Genomic DNA, 18,250 nt, shown 5'->3' with positions numbered 1-18,250 from the left:
TATTAGATATGCCATATTGAGAGTGTAAAATAGATACAAAACCAGGGTATGCCTGAAAACATTTCTGTGGATTACAATGCATAGAAGAGATACGGCAAGCAAAAACAAATAGTTAACATACCAAGAATTATTGGAAAATCTTTAAAAGGAATATAAAATTAATCGATAGAGAGAGCAACTAATAGCAGAAGAATGGTTGTCAATGGTTTTGCCATTTACAGTTATCAGAAAGATTCAAAATGGATAAAAAGACTTCTGGTACGGAACAAAGTAAGACAGAAATTGAGGTAATGTTGTGCATTGATGATGAATATATAATTGCTAAAATGTATGGACTTTTGTTGACGCTTGAAACAGGAAGAATGGGTTACAAGTCAGCTAATTATTTTTGATTATAATATGCAGATGTATCTGGGAAAATACAATTTTAAAAGAGTTGAAATTTTCATTATGTTGCAATTTTAAAGAGATTTTTTATAAAATAATGTATCATTGGTGCACAATGTTAGAGAAATTATCTAGAATGTATGTTGGAAATGTGAACAAATTGTAAGGGCATTTAATCATGCTTGGTGGATGTGAAAAACGTTAAAAATTGATTAAAATACATGTATCATATATTTTAATACATGATACAGTGATAATCAATGTGATACAGTGGATTTTGAAGTTTAATATTCAATTGAAAACAGAACTTCTCCTTTTAGGATTGATGAACAATTAGAAAATGCTATTAGGAGATTATTTCAATTTTTTAAAATTAGACTATGCTTTGTCAAAGAGAGAAACAGCTTAATTTTCTCAGTTTTATAATACCTAGTATTGTTCAGAGTAGCCTTCTGGCTTTGAGTTCCCATAATTCCCACCTAGAATCAGTGTAGTAGTAAAGAGCGTATTGTTGAAACTTAAGGAATGGGTAGTATCTCAATGCTGTCATTGACTTGAGTCGTGATCTTAGATGAAATACCAAAAGCTTGGTAATTCTTATTATACTGTAATATCATTGAATTTCAGATTGCAATTTACACATACATTTTACATTCTATATTTGTTAAACGTTTAGTAATCATGTGATCATTATATGAAAAAACCACGCACTTTCTATAGCCTAAAAGAAGACACAATTTTTAAATTAAGCCCCACGACATTCATTTGCGGTAAATCAATGTTATGATTTATAGTTTATTACATATATAAGCTAGAATACAAAGAAGTGATGCAGCCTTGCTTCGGGCCACTCAATTAGTTGTCGGCAAAAGGAAATAGAAAAAAAAAAATCTTTCAAAATAGAAAGACAACGAGATGAAAGTCTTTCACTATTTTAGGCTGCCATTCACTACAAAGAAAGAGAACTTACACTAGAGAATGTTAGGAAATGATTCAGTGCCTTAATGAGAAGTGAATGGGCCTAGGAATCAGGGAGAGTGACTTATGGAAAGAACTTTTATCAAAAGGAGAAGAGAAAAAAAACGGCATAAAAAGATTAAAAAAAAAAAGGATTTCCCTGCAGTTTCTATTTTCACACTATAGGATTGGCTTAGGATAGCCCATATCTTAATATCATATCCAGTATATGAAATCTGACTGGGACACGAAATATAATTGGGTTTGAAAAACAAATCCAGAATGCCATGGTACTAAAAGACAGTGAGTTGAAATGCAATAGGACAGTGGTGTCAAACTCAAGGCCATATCCGGCCCGCGGACTACTTAGAACTGGCCCATGGGGTGCCCTGGAAACCATCCATCCATCTATATCATCTATCCATCCATTCACCCACCTATCTCTCTCTCTCTCTCTCTCTCTCTCTCTCTCTCTCTCTCTCTCTCTCTCTCTCTCTCAACCATCCATCCATCCATCTATATCATCCATCCATCCACCTACTTACCTACCTACCTACCTATCTCTCTATCTCTCTATCTCTCTATCTCTATCTATCTATTTATCTATATCTATCTATCTATCTATCTATCTACCTACCTATCTATCTCTCTCTCTCTCTCTCTCTCTCTCTCTCTCTCTCTCTCAACCATCCATCCATCCATCTATATCATCCATCCATCCACCTACTTACCTACCTACCTACCTATCTCTCTATCTCTATCTATTTATCTATATCTATCTATCTATCTATCTATCTATCTATCTATCTATCTATCAACCATCCATCCATCCATCGATATCATCCATCCACCTACCTACCTACCACCTATCTCTCTATCTCTCTTTCTATCTATCTATCAACCATCCATCTATATCATCCATCCACCCACCTACCTACTATCTATCTATCTATCTATCTATCTATCTATCTATCTATCTATCTATCAACCATCCATCCATATCATCCATCCATCCACCTACCTACCTACCTACCTACCTATTATATATCTATCTATCAACCATCCATCCATCCATCTATATCATCCATCCATCCACCTACCTACCTACCTACCTACTACCTATCTCTCTATCTCTCTTTCTATCTATCTATCAACCATCCATCTATATCATCCATCCACCCACCTATCTACTATCTATCTATCTATCTATCTATCTATCTATCTATCTATCTATCTATCTTGAAGAAAGGGGCTCCTCCATTAGTTCAATTTCCTGTCATGTAGCCAGAGGTACTCCTGGAAATGTCACCTTTACAGGAACTTATCGCAATGAAGGGGGTTAAAGGGAGAGAGGGAGGTTGACAAGGAAATAATTCTAAGTCTTCACCTGGGCATGGCTATTTTGTTGGGTAGATGGTGAATGACCCTGTTATCCCTCTTGCCTTCCACTAGGAAAACAGCAAAGTATTGTCCCTCAAGTTCCTGTGAGCCAGAGGAAAAAAAAAAAATCTGCCTTTTTGAAAAATGACCTATAACTTTCCTGATATCTGTTGGATTGTTTAGTGCATTGTGTGCAGTCTTGTAAATAAGAAGGACGAAAGGGACAGATTTCCATGACAAAAAGCTCGTAATTTATCATATAGCAACTGGTGTCTGCAGATCAAAAGAAATGAGAAGAACCATAATCCTTCATCTTGGAGTGCCATAACCCAGTTTATGTGTATGACCATCATTTTAAAATACCTTTAACACCTCCCCAGGCTATTTTCCCTCTGAGTTTAAAGTTATGGCTGTTGGATTTTCTTTTGTGGAAGAGAAGGGATTCTTGAGGTTGGAGTTGGGTTTTTCCTTTTTTTTTTATTTTGCTTTAGTTTGACTAAACTAATTAACAAAAAGTGATAAAAAAAAAAGACAAACATAAAAAAGACAAATTAAATCTTGATCCATAGAATAATATAATCAGTTTTTTTATTATATATAAACCTTTTTATTTATTATATAAACTTATAAAAGAGGTTTAGACGGGAAAGCTAATACATTCCCTCAATCCGTGATTGTAAATTCCAGTTGCCCATCGTTAAAGAATAATCTTTTTTGTTATGCGCTCACAGTACATCTATATGTCTTCAAATAATGAAAACTTCCAGATTTGAGTTTCATTCACATCTTCCACCCATATTATTCTGTCTGAAAGCAGACAATGAAAGACCGCTCTGACCTATGTAGAACAGTCATGATAGCGTGTTGACAGACTTTAGATGTTTCATTATGAAGCTTCGCATTCTGCTGTTAAAAATAAAAGAAATATATTTTAAAAGATTGATTCCTAAGGATCTTCAGCTTAGCATCTGTTTTAAACAAAGACCTTCTGCTAGCCCGTGATCTTCCAGATGGGGCTGAGGTACAATTTTCCATTGCTAAATTAAAGTTTGGGTTGTGAGAAGATAATAGTCCATCTAAGTGAAGTATAGATCAAATATCAAACTGGATGGCACAAGACAGCTTGGTCTCTGTGTTCATTTGATGGTTCTGATCCATTCTGGAAAATGGCAGTGTTGTTAATACCATATGGTGCTACCTTAGTAGCATGTTTACATGGAAGAGTAATGGGTTCATATAGACACCCATAGTGGATATATCTCAGTGACAGAATAACGTATGGAAAGTAAGAATCCGGACTTCATGTATTGGATTTTATTGGTAATGTTAGTTGATTAGTTCAGGGATTATAACTAGCAAGACTTGCAAGATCTGATAGTGTTTACATTTAATAACTAAATCAATAGGATTCAACTAAATTGGGAGAAGTTGGTTTATCAATGCCTCATTCTATTTTGCTAATAGATAGACCTGCGAAAATGGAGATGCTAAATAGTGTCTCTGCCAACCTAGCAGTTCGAAAGCACGTAAAAAAAAAATGCAAGTAGAAAAATAGGGACCACCTTTGGTGGGAAAGTAACAGCGTTCCGTGCATCTTTGGCATTTAGTCATGCCAGCCACATGACCACGGAGACGTCTTCGGACAGCGCTGGCTCTTCGGCTTTGAAATGGAGATGAGCACCGCCTCCTAGAGTCAGGAACGACTAGCACATATGTGCAAGGGGAACCTTTACCTTTACCTAAATAGTGTCTTCCTTTTATATATGCCTTTTTTTAAAAAAAAAGTTACTTATTGATTAAATTTATACACCACTCATTTCAGTCTGAAAAATGATTCTTATTTGCCAGACTATCCTCTTCCATAGTCCTCCATTGCATTTAATTTCCCCTTTTCTTCAGGTTTTCCATTTCTCTTCTCCCCTCCAAAGCAGTATCCATAGCCATTAGCACCTTGTATTTATGTGGTCTTGGGTTTTTTTTTCCCTCTAGAACATAGGTATCAAACTCGTGGGGGGTCACATTCCCGTCATGTGATGTATTGTGACGTTTTTCCCCTTTGCAGAGCTGGGGTGGGCGTGGCTTGCGCGTGACGCATCCGGCCTTCAGGTCGTCAGTTTGACACCCCTGCTCTAGAAGTATCTTGTTGCACAACTTGCATACAGCCTCTTATCTCTGATGTAAGTAAAATATATATAGAGCTAAATAGGAAGTATTAGATACAGAAATAACCATGTGTAAGTAGCATCTTTTATTTTATGATTATTAATACTTCAGAAGACTTCTTAGGAAATTCTTTGGATTATACAGCAATTTCTACCACTTATCAGTTTGTAGCACTAAATTAAGCACGTTTTGTATAACTTGACTTGAATGGAATTATGGCTGTCTAATAATATTTAGCTTGTTTGCTTTTCAATATAATTTTGATTCTTATGTGAATTTTTTAAAGTGATTTTGTCTTCTGGCTTAGTATCAGTTTTTCCAAGCCATTATTCTTTTGGAGCAATGGTTTTAAGACTACTTTTCTATATCTACATATGCCACAATTGGGGGTTAGTGTTGTAACGTCCCATTCCTATCAGTATGTTAGAACCTGAACTTGCCTCTGAACTTACATCAGGTATTTTGCATAACAATTATTAGCTTTGCGTAGCAGTTAGTACTGCTTTAAAATTATGTTCTCCCTTCTTCAAAATTAAGAAAGTTGCTTTACAAAATTCCAAACTTTCGCATTTTTGTATTTGTAAAAATGTGTAAAATATTGCATTTCTGGATATTTTCATTATTTGTTGAGATACCTCTAAACTTGACAAAGCTGTTGAAAGAAGTGTTAACAAGCATCATCTATTAGCTTATGGGAGGCATTTGTCCACCTTCTAAAGTAGCTAAATAAATAATAACATATTTGTTTTAGAGTTGTTTACAAGAAAATTATTTCAAGAGTGTCACTTTTTTTCTTTTTAATTGAAATGTGCCCTTGTCTTTCATTAAGCTTTGCTATTTGTTTAAGCTCCGTTTAATATTGTAAGATTTCCATAGGAGATATGACCCAGCCTACCCAAACACAGAAACCCATTCTGTTTATCCCTCTGAAAGTGAACTAGCTGTAAATCTTTAAGAAAACTGAAAATCCAGGTCCTCTCTAATATCAATAAGCTGAAACAAACAGGAAATTCCCAAAGTAACTCTTACTTTTCCTATTAACTATTTTCTTATTTATTTAGTGTACGGCAATCCTATAAGCTTATCAAAGCAGTTAGATCAAAGGAGTCATTGGTCAAATTCTCAGCAGCCTAGGAGGCAATGCAAGCTAATGACAAAGATAACTTGGCTGTTATTCATGAAAGTAGAAAATATTAAGGTTTGTTTGTTTGTCTGTTTCATTAAACAAAGAAAGCAACTCTTGTGAGGAAGAGTATTTCTTCCCTTCTTCTCGATGAATGTCATCCCTGCCAACTGAATTGATCTTTGTGTATGTATATAGCATTACCAAGTTTAATCATTTTTCCTAGTATGAAAACAACATTTCTGAAAAAAATTATGGCTTGTCTATCACTAGTAAATGTATTAAAAATTCATGAGGTATTGGACTTCGCTGAAGCAAATATAACAAGTGTGTAGTATCTAAAAGCCTAGAAAAGCCTCTGTATGTGACCAGGCATGATTAATTTAATATTTGATATGCATGCTGTATAAAGCAAATTTGAATGTTCATTCTTGATCACCTTTCTACCTTTTTTCCCTTTGCAGTGTGTGCTTTATTTGTGGGCCTTGAAAATCCTTTATCCCAAAACACTGTTTTTACTGCGTGGGAATCATGAATGTAGACATTTAACAGAGTATTTCACATTTAAACAAGAATGTAAGTATGACTCAGAATGTCTTCTTTTGATTCTGTTCCTTTTTGAGAGAGTGTTAAAAATCTCATTCAGGAATAAAACAAGTAAACTAAATACCATTTTTAAAACATGCATTTAGATTTTTCAAAAATGCTCATGGATAGTTGCCATCTAAAAACATTCATTCCTTGATCTTCAAATGTGATTATACTTCTTGAAATGGTATCAAGATTCTGTGAGTTTACTTTGACTGAATTAATGTTCCATATTCCTCTGGCACAATATGAATTCCTGGTTTTCCATGTTCTCAAAGTTTCAGAAATGTATCCTTTTATGTTATACAGTGGTGGAGTGCAAACAGGGATGGAGCTTCTGAAAGCAAATTGTTCTTATTTCCACCATTATCAAAATTCATCCATAAAATAGCCTAAAACTGAAATTAAGCTTGCATACATCTGCAGTAAAAAAAAAATTATTACAGATGGGACAGCAGTAATATTTCAGTTTCATTGATCTCAAATAAAAGATCATGGGACTGCAGTCAGAGAAATTAGTAAATGTTGAAAGGGTGCATTTGACCTTAGCCATAAATTATAGTTCTTTCCAAAATTGAAGTAAAGAACATTAAAGAGTTGGTTTCCCACTCTAATCCTTACTGTTTTCTACTTCCTTTATTCCTATTTGCTTCTCATTGCTTTCTCATTTGATAGTTGCATCAAAATCTGGTGTGGTCAGTTTAGGCGAGCTATGACCTATGGAAATGTGTACAGTGGTATTTAGTTTATGAGCAGATAATGAAAGGTCTATTAATTTACTTGCCTGTGTCATAATTTATTGTTTCTTTACTATGCATATTTATAAGTTAGCATTTCAGATTAATTTTATGTTCTAACTTATTTATAGCTATGATTGTGTAGATAATTAAGGAAATGCAGAAGGGGAGATTTTGGAAACTGACCTATCCTTAAATAGGGTGGAAAATGTTTAATGGAATATGGAAAGAAATTTAGTTTTTGGAAAGAAACGTTTGCATTGACTAAAAAAATATTAATAGCCTTTAGTGGGAGCTTTTAACACATTTTAAAGACTTATTTATAGTGTATGAAATTAATTGTTATTACTACATAATTTTAAATTTAATTTATTGTGCTTTTGCAAAGTGACACTCAAAGTAACTCAACAAAATTTATTAAAAAGCTGAAAATTTATTAAAGTTAACTAATTGGCAAGCAGAAAATGCACCATAGCTAAATATAAAATGAATAAAATCTATAATTGAGCTACAAATCATGTTCAACCCAAGTCAAAGAACTTATCCCAATTAAGTCACCAAAATGAACTACAAATGTTTCACATGAACAAAACATATTCCATATGATACCCGAAGGACATCAAGAAAGACATTAAATTCATATACACTGAGATGAAATTTTTGCATATACAGATAGTCCTCAAATTACAACACTTCATTTAGTGACTTTTCATAGATACATCTGAAAAAAAATGACTTATGACCATTTTTCACACTTGCACCATTGCAGCATGCCCATAGGCATGTGATCAAAATTCAGATGCTTGGCAACTGACTGATATTTATGAAAATTGCAGTGTCCCAAGGTCACGTGATCACCTTTTGCAACCTATTGATAAACAAAGTCAAAATTCGCTTGAAGAGGTGTTACTAACTTAACAACTATGGCAAGAAAGGTCATAAAACGGGGCAAAACTCACTTAACTACTGTTTCACTTACTAACAGAAATGTTGGCCTCAATCGTGGTTGTAAGTTGAGGACTACCTGTACAGAAAAGCTTTCAATTATTTTATTTATTTAGAACAGGGGTCTCTAAACTTGGCAACTTTAAGACTTGTGGACTTCAATTCCCAGCAAAGCTGGCTGAGGATGTCAGATGTAAATGCCTTATTCTCCAATGTGTAAATAATGTATATATGGAACATCAGAGGTTAACTTATTCTTTGGACTTTAATGTATTCATAACTTACCACTCCCATTCCTAGCTCCACCCCTTGTATATATAAGGAGCCACCCTCACCTTTCTCGTTGCTTCTACCTCGAATATTCAGTGAATATAGAATGCCTATCATAATTAAAAAGAAATATATTTAAAGCTTTAACTTCTATTATCTTTATTGAGTCTGATCCTGAAAATATTGCAACAAGCTGGTAGCAGAGGATGGTTAATTGACTCAATAAATAATTAAAAATGTCCAAGAAAGATAGGCCCAACACCAGGGCCTACAGCAAAGAAATAGAAACTGATCAAGAGATGATCAACGAATCCACCAACGCGATTTCGAGAGAATCCGAAGAATACACCACTGAAGAAGAAGAACTAATGAGTGAAAATAATGACCAGAAAGAAATCGAAATAGAAAATAACGAACTCAGGTCAGAGATATTAAAGATACTAAAAAGCCAAAAGAATGATGAAAGTCTCATCGCGGACCTCCAGGAGATGCTGAAGAACAGCGGAGCAGCGAGAGAGAAAAACGTCATTAAAGAAAAACCCAAAGATCAAAAAATCGTAAGTGAGATGACTACTGAGAAAATAGTTGTTAAAAAGAAAAGATGTGATCCCGCGCGAAATTTTGAATGGCAGCCATCTTGGTTTCAACGAACTTCAAAAGAGAATGGAGCAGAGCCAATCAAAACGCTCAGTTCAAAATTTCTGGCGCGAAAAACACTATCAGACGAAGAAAGTGAGAAAGAAGTCTCAAACTCTTCAGATGATCCAAAATCAGAAAGTGAAGACGATTTAACAAAATCTCAAGTAAAATCAGCAATGAAAACGCTTTTTGCTGCTTTTGGGCCAAGACTGAAAATTACCAAGACATCTACGAAGAAGCAAGAAATCAAACCGGCGACTCAAGACCTGCACGCTCCCATCCTGACTTCGAAAGCGACGACGCCCGAGCCCAGAGAGCCATGCCGATTTCGCCCTACACCACAGACAAAATCGAATACCAACGCACACAAAAAGAAGAAAAGAACCGTCACCACCACCAGAACCCCAAAAACCGAGCCAGAGACCGACTCATCTGAGGAGGAGCGGATCGAGAGAGCTGAAAGGGAGAGAACCTTCCACGACGCCACCAAAGAAGAAATGAACAACGCGCATGTGCGAAACTACGTAGACGACCCAGAAGGACTTGAACTGGCCAGAGAACCGCGCAGACTCATTGCAAGCATCCCAATGCCGTTCTGTAATTTCCTGCACTTGAGAGATCACGGACTGCCCCAGGTTGTAAGTAATGGACAGAATAATGTAGGTAACTTACCCAGTGACTTCCCAAAACTTAGAATTGATGGCATTAATTTACAAGAGTGGTATCAACAGCTTCAGGTTATTTTCATGAAAGAAAATTTACTATTCTTTATAACTAGCCCTCCAAGAAGACCTTGGACTTTAAAAATAGATTGTTTACATCATAGAGCATTTTTCATAATAATATCTAGCGTGTCTCCTGCAATGTATCATAGCATCAAACCAAACCTAACTGTATCAGAAATAATTCAATGCATGTTTAATCTATTTCACAGCGATAGCGTAGCTACAACCACAAGAATGTCTAAGGATTTCTTTTCCTCTAGAGTAAAACCAGGGGTTTCTATAAGTGAGCATTTGATAAATCTAAACAAAATAAGAGCTGAGCTACAATTGAGGGGGGAAGTGATTTCAGATCAAACAATGAAAAGTGTTATTATCAATTCACTTGATCCATCATGGGATAGCTTTATGTCACACTTAGATACCATTAATTTGGGATATTTATCCATAGAAAGTCTATCTAACAAATTGATAGCAGAAGACAATTCAAGAAAAAATCGATCCAGTAACCAAACAGACCACAAACCTTTTAGGAAAGTAGTCTTTCAAGATAAACATAATGAGGCCTTTAGATGCTACAATTGTGGATCCAGGGAACATAGTAGAAGAGACTGCCCCAAAGTCTCAAGAGAGAGACATAGACCAGAATATAGGAGCAAATATAATTACAGACAATCTCCCACAGATAGACACAAATATAGAAGCCCACCAAATTACAAAGAAGGTAGAGGGGGTAGAGAAAATTCAAAAGAGAGGAAATCTGGGTCACTGAATGGGCTAAATAAACAAGACAGCACCAGAACACAGCAGGATGAGAATAACAATTGGCTTATTGACTCTGGTGCAACAAATCACACCACCAACAACAAAAGTATATTATCTTCATTTATAGAAGATAAGTTTGTGATAAAGGTAGCTAATCAAGAAAAGGTTCAAGTACTAGGCAAAGGAAATGTGACCTTGCCTGGTCTAGGGAAAATAGAGGGGGTATTATTAATCCCAGAAATACCTCACAACATACTAAGTGCCATAAAATTAAGCAGAGAATCTGATATCAATATAGTTTTCTCAAAGGGGAAAGCAACTATAGAAAAGAACAAAACAAATGTAGGTACTGTAATGATAAAAGGAGGTCTACCCTATCTGATAACTAAAGAAAGATGTTTACATAACATTGATTCAAATATGGAAGATTGTATTGAAGCAGATGATGAAAATGTCAGTAACAGTGACAATGATGAGTGTAGAATAACTCATGATCACAAAAACACATACAAGGAAAAGAAACCAAAAATAGGTAAACCAATTCATGATGAGTGTGCTCACATCTTACACAGGAAGTTAGGACATGCAAGCTTTCCTGTAGTACAAAAAATGACTGAACACGCAGAAGGTGTCAAAATAAAAAATTGTGAAAATTATTTGGAATGCTCAGTATGTAAGTCCACCAAACTAAAAACCAGTCCCAGACCAAAAAAATCTAACAGATCAACTAACAATATTTTTGATTTGGTACATATGGACTTAGTTGGTCCATTAAGTCCCTCAATTACCTATAGAAAACGTTACTTCTTAACAATAGTGGATGACTACAGCCGATATGGTTTTGTTTACACATTAAAGCACAAGGATGAAACATTTCAGAAATTTAAGGAATTCTACAAACGTATAGAAACACAACATAATATCAGAATAAAGCAAATTATGACAGATAGGGGATGTGAGTTCATGTCTAAAGAATTCTCTCAATGGTTAAAGGATAGAGGAATGTTACATTTCACGTCCAATCCTTTTTCTGCATTTCAAAATGGAGTTGCAGAGAGGAAAAATTCCACACTACAAACCATGATTAGGTGCACATTAGAGGATGCTGGTTTAGGCAAACAATTTTGGTCAGAGGCATTACATTATTCGAATTACACTCAAAATAGAACCTGGTCAAGTATTGTGAATAAGACACCATATGAGGTGATGTACAATAGAAAACCCAAATTATCACACATGCACATATTTGGAGTCACTGCAGACGTACACATACCTAAACAATTGAGGAGAAAGGGAGAAAACGTATCCAGGAGATTAAGATTCATGGGATACGAAACTGGAACCAAAGGGTACAGATTTATTGATAGTAATAACAAATTTATAGTATCCAGAACAGCTGTGTTCCATGAACAGGCCAATTGGTCAAAATTGCACCTTAATGAAATATTTCCTAATAAATGTAAAGATACGATATCTTGTGAGGAAGGAACAACAGAAAATCAAAATATTAACAAAAGTAAGAACAAAACCAAAACTTGGACTAATAGTCAGCATAAAATAAAGACAGACACATTAACAAAAAAGGAAGCTAGATATTTGCATGATAACCATAGCAAGCCTGAAAGAACTATTAGAAACAATAGAAACCAAATACCAAATAAATACAAAGATTACATAATGCATATGAATGGAGAACAAATAACACCTAATACATATGAAGAAGTATTGAAACTTCCACATGAAGAAAGAGAAAAATGGGAACTAGCTATGGAAAAAGAGATGGAAAGTTTACAAGGATTAAATGTATTCACACCTGCGATCGCACCTAAGGATAAAACCATTATAGGTACCAGGTGGATTTATAAAATTAAGAACTTAGAAGGAGGCAATACCTTATACAAGGCTAGACTAGTTGCACAAGGCTATGCACAAAAATATCCAGAAGACTATACTGATACATATTCACCCACAGTGAGAACAGAGAGTGTCAAAACAGCCCTTGTAGTAGCATCTGCACTCAATCTGGACGTATTCCAATATGACATACAGACCGCATACTTACATGCAAAATTAGATAAGGAAATATATGTAAGAGCACCACACAGTCAATACACTAATAAGAACGAAATTTGGTTATTAAATAAGAGTCTGTACGGATTAAAGCAATCCGGCAAAAGATGGTACGATTGCTTGGTAAAAGTACTTAAGACCATGGATTTCAACGCCACCACTGCTGATAACTGTTTCTTTGTAAAAAAGAGTAATGATCATATTGAATTTGTATTAATTTACGTGGACGATATTTTATACATTGGAAAGCATAAAGAGAGCAGGGAAATCTTTGTAAATAAGTTAAATGAACACTTCTCACTGAAATCTCTGGGTAAAGTGAATAAATACCTTGGTGTGCAAATTAACAAAACTAAAAGGGGATTCAAACTTACACAGAAAGATAAAATCATCGAACTCCTAAACAAATGTAACTTAAATAATGCTAAAACCTGTGACACCCCTATGCAAACTGATTTTCTTAGAAACACTGATGAATCTTCCCCTGAGTTTAAAGACAACACATTTTACAGATCAGTTATAGGTTCACTCCTTTATATATCTAATTGGACTAGGCCAGATATTGCATTACCTCTCAATCTATTGTCAAGATATGTTAGTAAACCAACCTTGTATCATTGGGAAGCTGTCAAAAGAATTCTAAGATATCTGAAGGGTACATTAGATTTTTGTTTAATGTTGGAACCCAATAATGACAGAGAACCAAAAATTACTTGTTATGCTGATGCAGATTGGGCTGGTGATACAACATGCAGAAAGAGTACTTCCGGTTATGTTTTTCTATTGAATGATTGTCCAGTTTACTGGTATACTGGTAAACAAGAACTAGTGGCCACTTCTACTACAGAAGCGGAATATGTTTGTTTGTCCAAAGCTGCAAATAACCTTGTATGGTTCAATGATCTGATCACTGATGTTTGGAAGAAACCCACCTTACCATTTATTATGCATGAAGACAATAAAGCGGCCATTGAAATATCCAGATCCGATGCAATTGGACAAAGGTCCAGGCATATTGATATAAAGTTTAAGCATGTGAGACAACTGTCTCAAGACGGATTCATTAAAGCAATACATTGCGATACTTCTGAACAATTAGCTGACATATTAACAAAACCCTTACCTTCTAAACAACACAAATATTTAACTTCTAAATTATATGTATTATATTGTCCTGAATCAGAATGTAATTGGTGTTGTGTAACGAACCGGCATTTAGAGGGGGATTTGTCAGATGTAAATGCCTTATTCTCCAATGTGTAAATAATGTATATATGGAACATCAGAGGTTAACTTATTCTTTGGACTTTAATGTATTCATAACTTACCACTCCCATTCCTAGCTCCACCCCTTGTATATATAAGGAGCCACCCTCACCTTTCTCGTTGCTTCTACCTCGAATATTCAGTGAATATAGAATGCCTATCATAATTAAAAAGAAATATATTTAAAGCTTTAACTTCTATTATCTTTATTGAGTCTGATCCTGAAAATATTGCAACAGAGGAATTCTGGGAGTTGAAGTCCACAAGTCTTAGAGTTGCCAAGTTTGGAGACCCCTGATATAGACAGTCATTGTCATAAGACTGACTAATACTAAATGCTAATACTAGCTGATATCTGTAGATAGCAACAACCAGCATTCTTGGCCAACTTTCTATTTTCATTTCTTTATTTCCATTTTTTTATTCCTTTTATCATTACAAAAGGTAAAATAAAGTATTCAGAACGTGTGTATGATGCCTGCATGGATGCCTTCGACTGCCTTCCCTTGGCTGCTCTGATGAACCAACAGTTTCTATGTGTGCATGGTGGCCTGTCTCCTGAGATCAATACATTAGATGACATCAGAAAAGTAAGTTTGGAGAGCAAGTACTCCTTGTATACATCTTGGATGCCTATTCTGGATCAGGGTAAAAATGTTTATTGCTAAAGAGGGTTCCAACAACCTATTACCGTGATGGCAAACCTATGGCACGTGTGCCACAGGTGGCCCACGGAGTCATATCTGTGGGCACCCGAGCATTGTCCTAGCTCAGCTCTAGCTTACATGTGTCTGCCGACCAGCTAATTTTCTGGCCTTCCGGGCCCACTGGAAGTCGGGAAACGCGCCGTTTCCAGCCTCTGGAGGGCCTCCGGGGGGGAGGCTGTTTTTGCCCTCCCCACGCTCCAAGAAAGCCTCTGGAGCCTGGGGAGGGCAAAAAACAGGCCTACTGGGCCCACCGTGCCATCACATGCCAAAAGTGGGGGGAGCATGGGGAGGTCGTGCGTGCAGGCACGGGGTGGGGCACATTAAATTATGGGTGTGGGCACGCTTGCATGCGACCCTCCCATACTCCCCCGCTTTTGGCACCTGATTGCAAAAAGGTTACTCATCACTGACCTATTAATTTAGCATATCCAGTTGACATAGATTACTAAAAGGGATGCCATGTAATTTTAGATTCTGCATTAAAAGTTCAGTTTTCCCCCTCTAAGTAATTATATTATCACAGCCTAAATGGTAGATTGTGGCAAGGAATCAATAAAGTATACTTAATAAGAGTACACTTCATACTACATTTTAACTGGTTTCAAGATTTATTACAAATCATTTTAGGAGTTACAGACAACGGCCTTTTTGTCTTTTAGCGATTATTTATTCTTTTGAAAACTCTTCCATTTTTACGATGGAATTTGGAGTATTAAAGTCATGCTGTTCCATCACACCAGTAGTCTAAAAGCTGGGGATGAAATATGTAATTGAAGATGTGTAACTTAAAGTTTCCCCATTACTTGATTTGGATGGGTCAACTTTATCTCCTCTGTCAGCCCAGATCCAAAAGCAAAGTGCATAAAAGATAAAAGCTACCCTCAACCTCAGCAGTCGCAAAGGATTTAAATTAGAGAGGAAGCTTAGAATAATTTCATAATTTCATTCAGCAAGGGGATACCCTCTTTATACAAAATATTTCTTCATTATGTTGTTTAAGCCAAGCAGATCTGATTTTATTTATAGCAACTCATCAGTGTTTTAACTGTTGTTCTGGTTTAAATAGAATTAAAGAGCTTTTTATTAATATGTACCTAGGGAGTTATTCCGTTGATGGAATTGATTTCCTCTATACTTTCCCCTGATCAATGAAAGAATAGAAAGCCTATGTGGAAATAAGTTATGAAATAGAAATGCCACATTCACCTGGATGAATTTGCAAAGCAGTGTCCAAATTTCTCAGTCAATATGGCTGCGAAATGGAGAGGCCTGGCTTAATGTTGATTTTTCAGCATTCTATATTGTCATCCAACACAACCTTTCACTCTGTCACTTTATGTGAAACAGTTCACAATTTCACAATATGCTCTAGATAGAGATTAATTCAGAATGAGAAGCACCTTTTTGAGGATTATGTCTTAACTGGCCTTAAAAAAAAATCACATAAATTGCCTAAAATAAATTGCAGCACATTATTATTATTATTATTATTATTATTATTATTATTATTATTATTTGCAATAGTGTTGTTCCTATTGTTTAACTCATAAAAAAATTTAAATGGTAGGGAGGCTGCCTTCTTTGATTTATTATTTTTTAGTATTAAGCTTATTTTTCAGGTTGAATAAAACTGTTTCTGGTTTAGAAATATTTTATTGATATCAGTTATTTATAAAATTAATTGTTTCATTTTATGTCAAAGTGATTTAAGTATCAATCAGAATTTAGCCTTAAATATGACCTGGATGAGATAGAAAGTACATTGGTTACTCTTGTATGTAACCTTTGATAGGAGCAGGATAGAGAAATCAGAGCTCCTGGTCTTGCTGGATATCTCAGGAGACTTCAGTCTCATCTACCATGAAGTCTTCTCAACCATCTGCAGGGATAGAGAATCACTGCTGTCTGAATGGCCAGTGGCAGTCACGGGGAGAATAGTTGTATCCTCTGCATAATGTTAGCCCTTTTCACCCTGCTGTTAAAAAGCTATGTATAGCTGTTGGGGAAGATCATCCCAGTGAAAATCTGAGGTGGCACAAACCTATATTCTTAAACTACCTTCTCTGGATTGCAGCTGTCTTGTCTAGTGAGATTTGAAAGGAAAGGTGTAATGAGAGTCCCACCATCAAGGGAATGTCAGAGAGAAATCTTATTGTTGGCCCCTTGGTATGGAGCAGTTTTTTCCAGATATTCACTCCGTCCCTCCCTATTTGTATTTGGAAGAACTGGAAAAAGATGGGTCTTTAGGAGAGCATTTGCAGTTGGATAACGAATTATCTGCTGCAAATGATGGTGAATTAGGCTACTGGTATGTTATAATAATTACTATTTTATGGATTATTGGTTTTAATTCTACTGGTTGGTATAAAGTGCTCAGAGGAGTTTAAAAATATAACAGCATAAAAACTGAAGTAAAAGTAGTGGTTAAGATGCATGAATCCATTTGAGTTTTGGGAAATTCTGGTTATGTTGGTCTGTTCATTACAGTGTCCTGGGAATAGAAATTAAAAGGATTTTAATTCATGGAGAAATTTACATTGTATGTGACATGTTGCTCCCCAAGGGTTTTTCCAAATATGTTATTTGTAATGGGATGAAGCAGCATATGGCTAGGTGATTATGGTGTTGTGTGTAGGTGCTGCTGTCTACTTACTGACAGGCTGATATGTCAACAGTTGCAGGGAGCACTCTAATTAATACATTTGTTTGTCATGATGTTCTTGTAGTAGGACCTCCCTATCCTTTTGTCAAGAAAGCATTATCTCTAAATATTTAATCCAGTGTGAATATCATTGACATTTCTTTTTGTATGTAACATTTCAAAATTTTGTATGTAGAAAATATTTGTAGTATAAAATATTTGTATGTAGAAAATATTTGTAGTATATAAAAACTATAGTATATAAGCACCCAAAGATTTGTGTCAACTTCATCAACAATGACATTTTAGTGAGGTACTCTCTCTATATAAGATGGAATTGTAACTGGCTGACCAACCACACTCAATGTGTAGTCGTCAATGAAACTGCATCTGCATGGAGGGATGTATGCAGTGGAGTATCCCAAGGCTCTGTTTTAGGCCCAGTACTCTTCAACATTTTCATCAATGACTTGAACAAGGTCATCAAATTTTCAGATGACACCAAGCTGGCAGGAATAGCCAACACTCCAGAAGATAGGCTTAAGATACAGAAGGATCTTGACAGACTTGAACATTGAGCACTATCTAACAAAATGAAATTCAGTGGTAAAAAAATTAAGGTTCTACATTTAGGCAAGAAAAACAAAATGCACAGGTACAGTATATGTGGTACCTTGCTCAATAGTAGTAACTGTCAGAGGGATCTTGGAGTCCTAGTGGACTTAAATATGAGCCAGAAGTGTGCAGCAGCTGCCAAAAAAGCCAACACAGTTCTAGGCTGCATAAACAGAGGGATAGAATCGAGATCAAATGAAGTGTTAATACCACTTTATAATGCCTTGGTAAGGCCACACTTGGAATATTGCATTCAGTTTTGGTCGCCACGATGT

The 18,250-nt window shown here is 35.6% G+C and overlaps 1 protein-coding gene across 2 annotated transcripts in view; it reads left to right on the top strand.

The window, feature by feature from the left end:
* PPP3CA (protein phosphatase 3 catalytic subunit alpha) overlaps nucleotides 1–18,250 on the top strand; it is a 219,692-nt gene that overhangs the window by 140,393 nt on the left and 61,049 nt on the right. For both annotated transcript variants that reach the window (XM_060686942.2, XM_060686940.2), the window contains exons 4-5: nucleotides 6,475–6,586; nucleotides 14,457–14,602. In XM_060686942.2, the coding sequence (XP_060542925.1) occupies nucleotides 6,475–6,586; nucleotides 14,457–14,602 (258 nt within the window). The remainder of the gene's footprint in view (nucleotides 1–6,474; nucleotides 6,587–14,456; nucleotides 14,603–18,250) is intronic.

This window comes from Pantherophis guttatus, chromosome 8 (genome assembly GCF_059756535.1).
Source record: "Pantherophis guttatus breed Tessera chromosome 8, ASM5975653v1, whole genome shotgun sequence".
Lineage (NCBI taxonomy): Eukaryota > Metazoa > Chordata > Lepidosauria > Squamata > Colubridae > Pantherophis > Pantherophis guttatus.
Note: the sequence above shows the minus strand (reverse complement) of the source record. Positions and strands in the feature narration are given on the sequence as shown.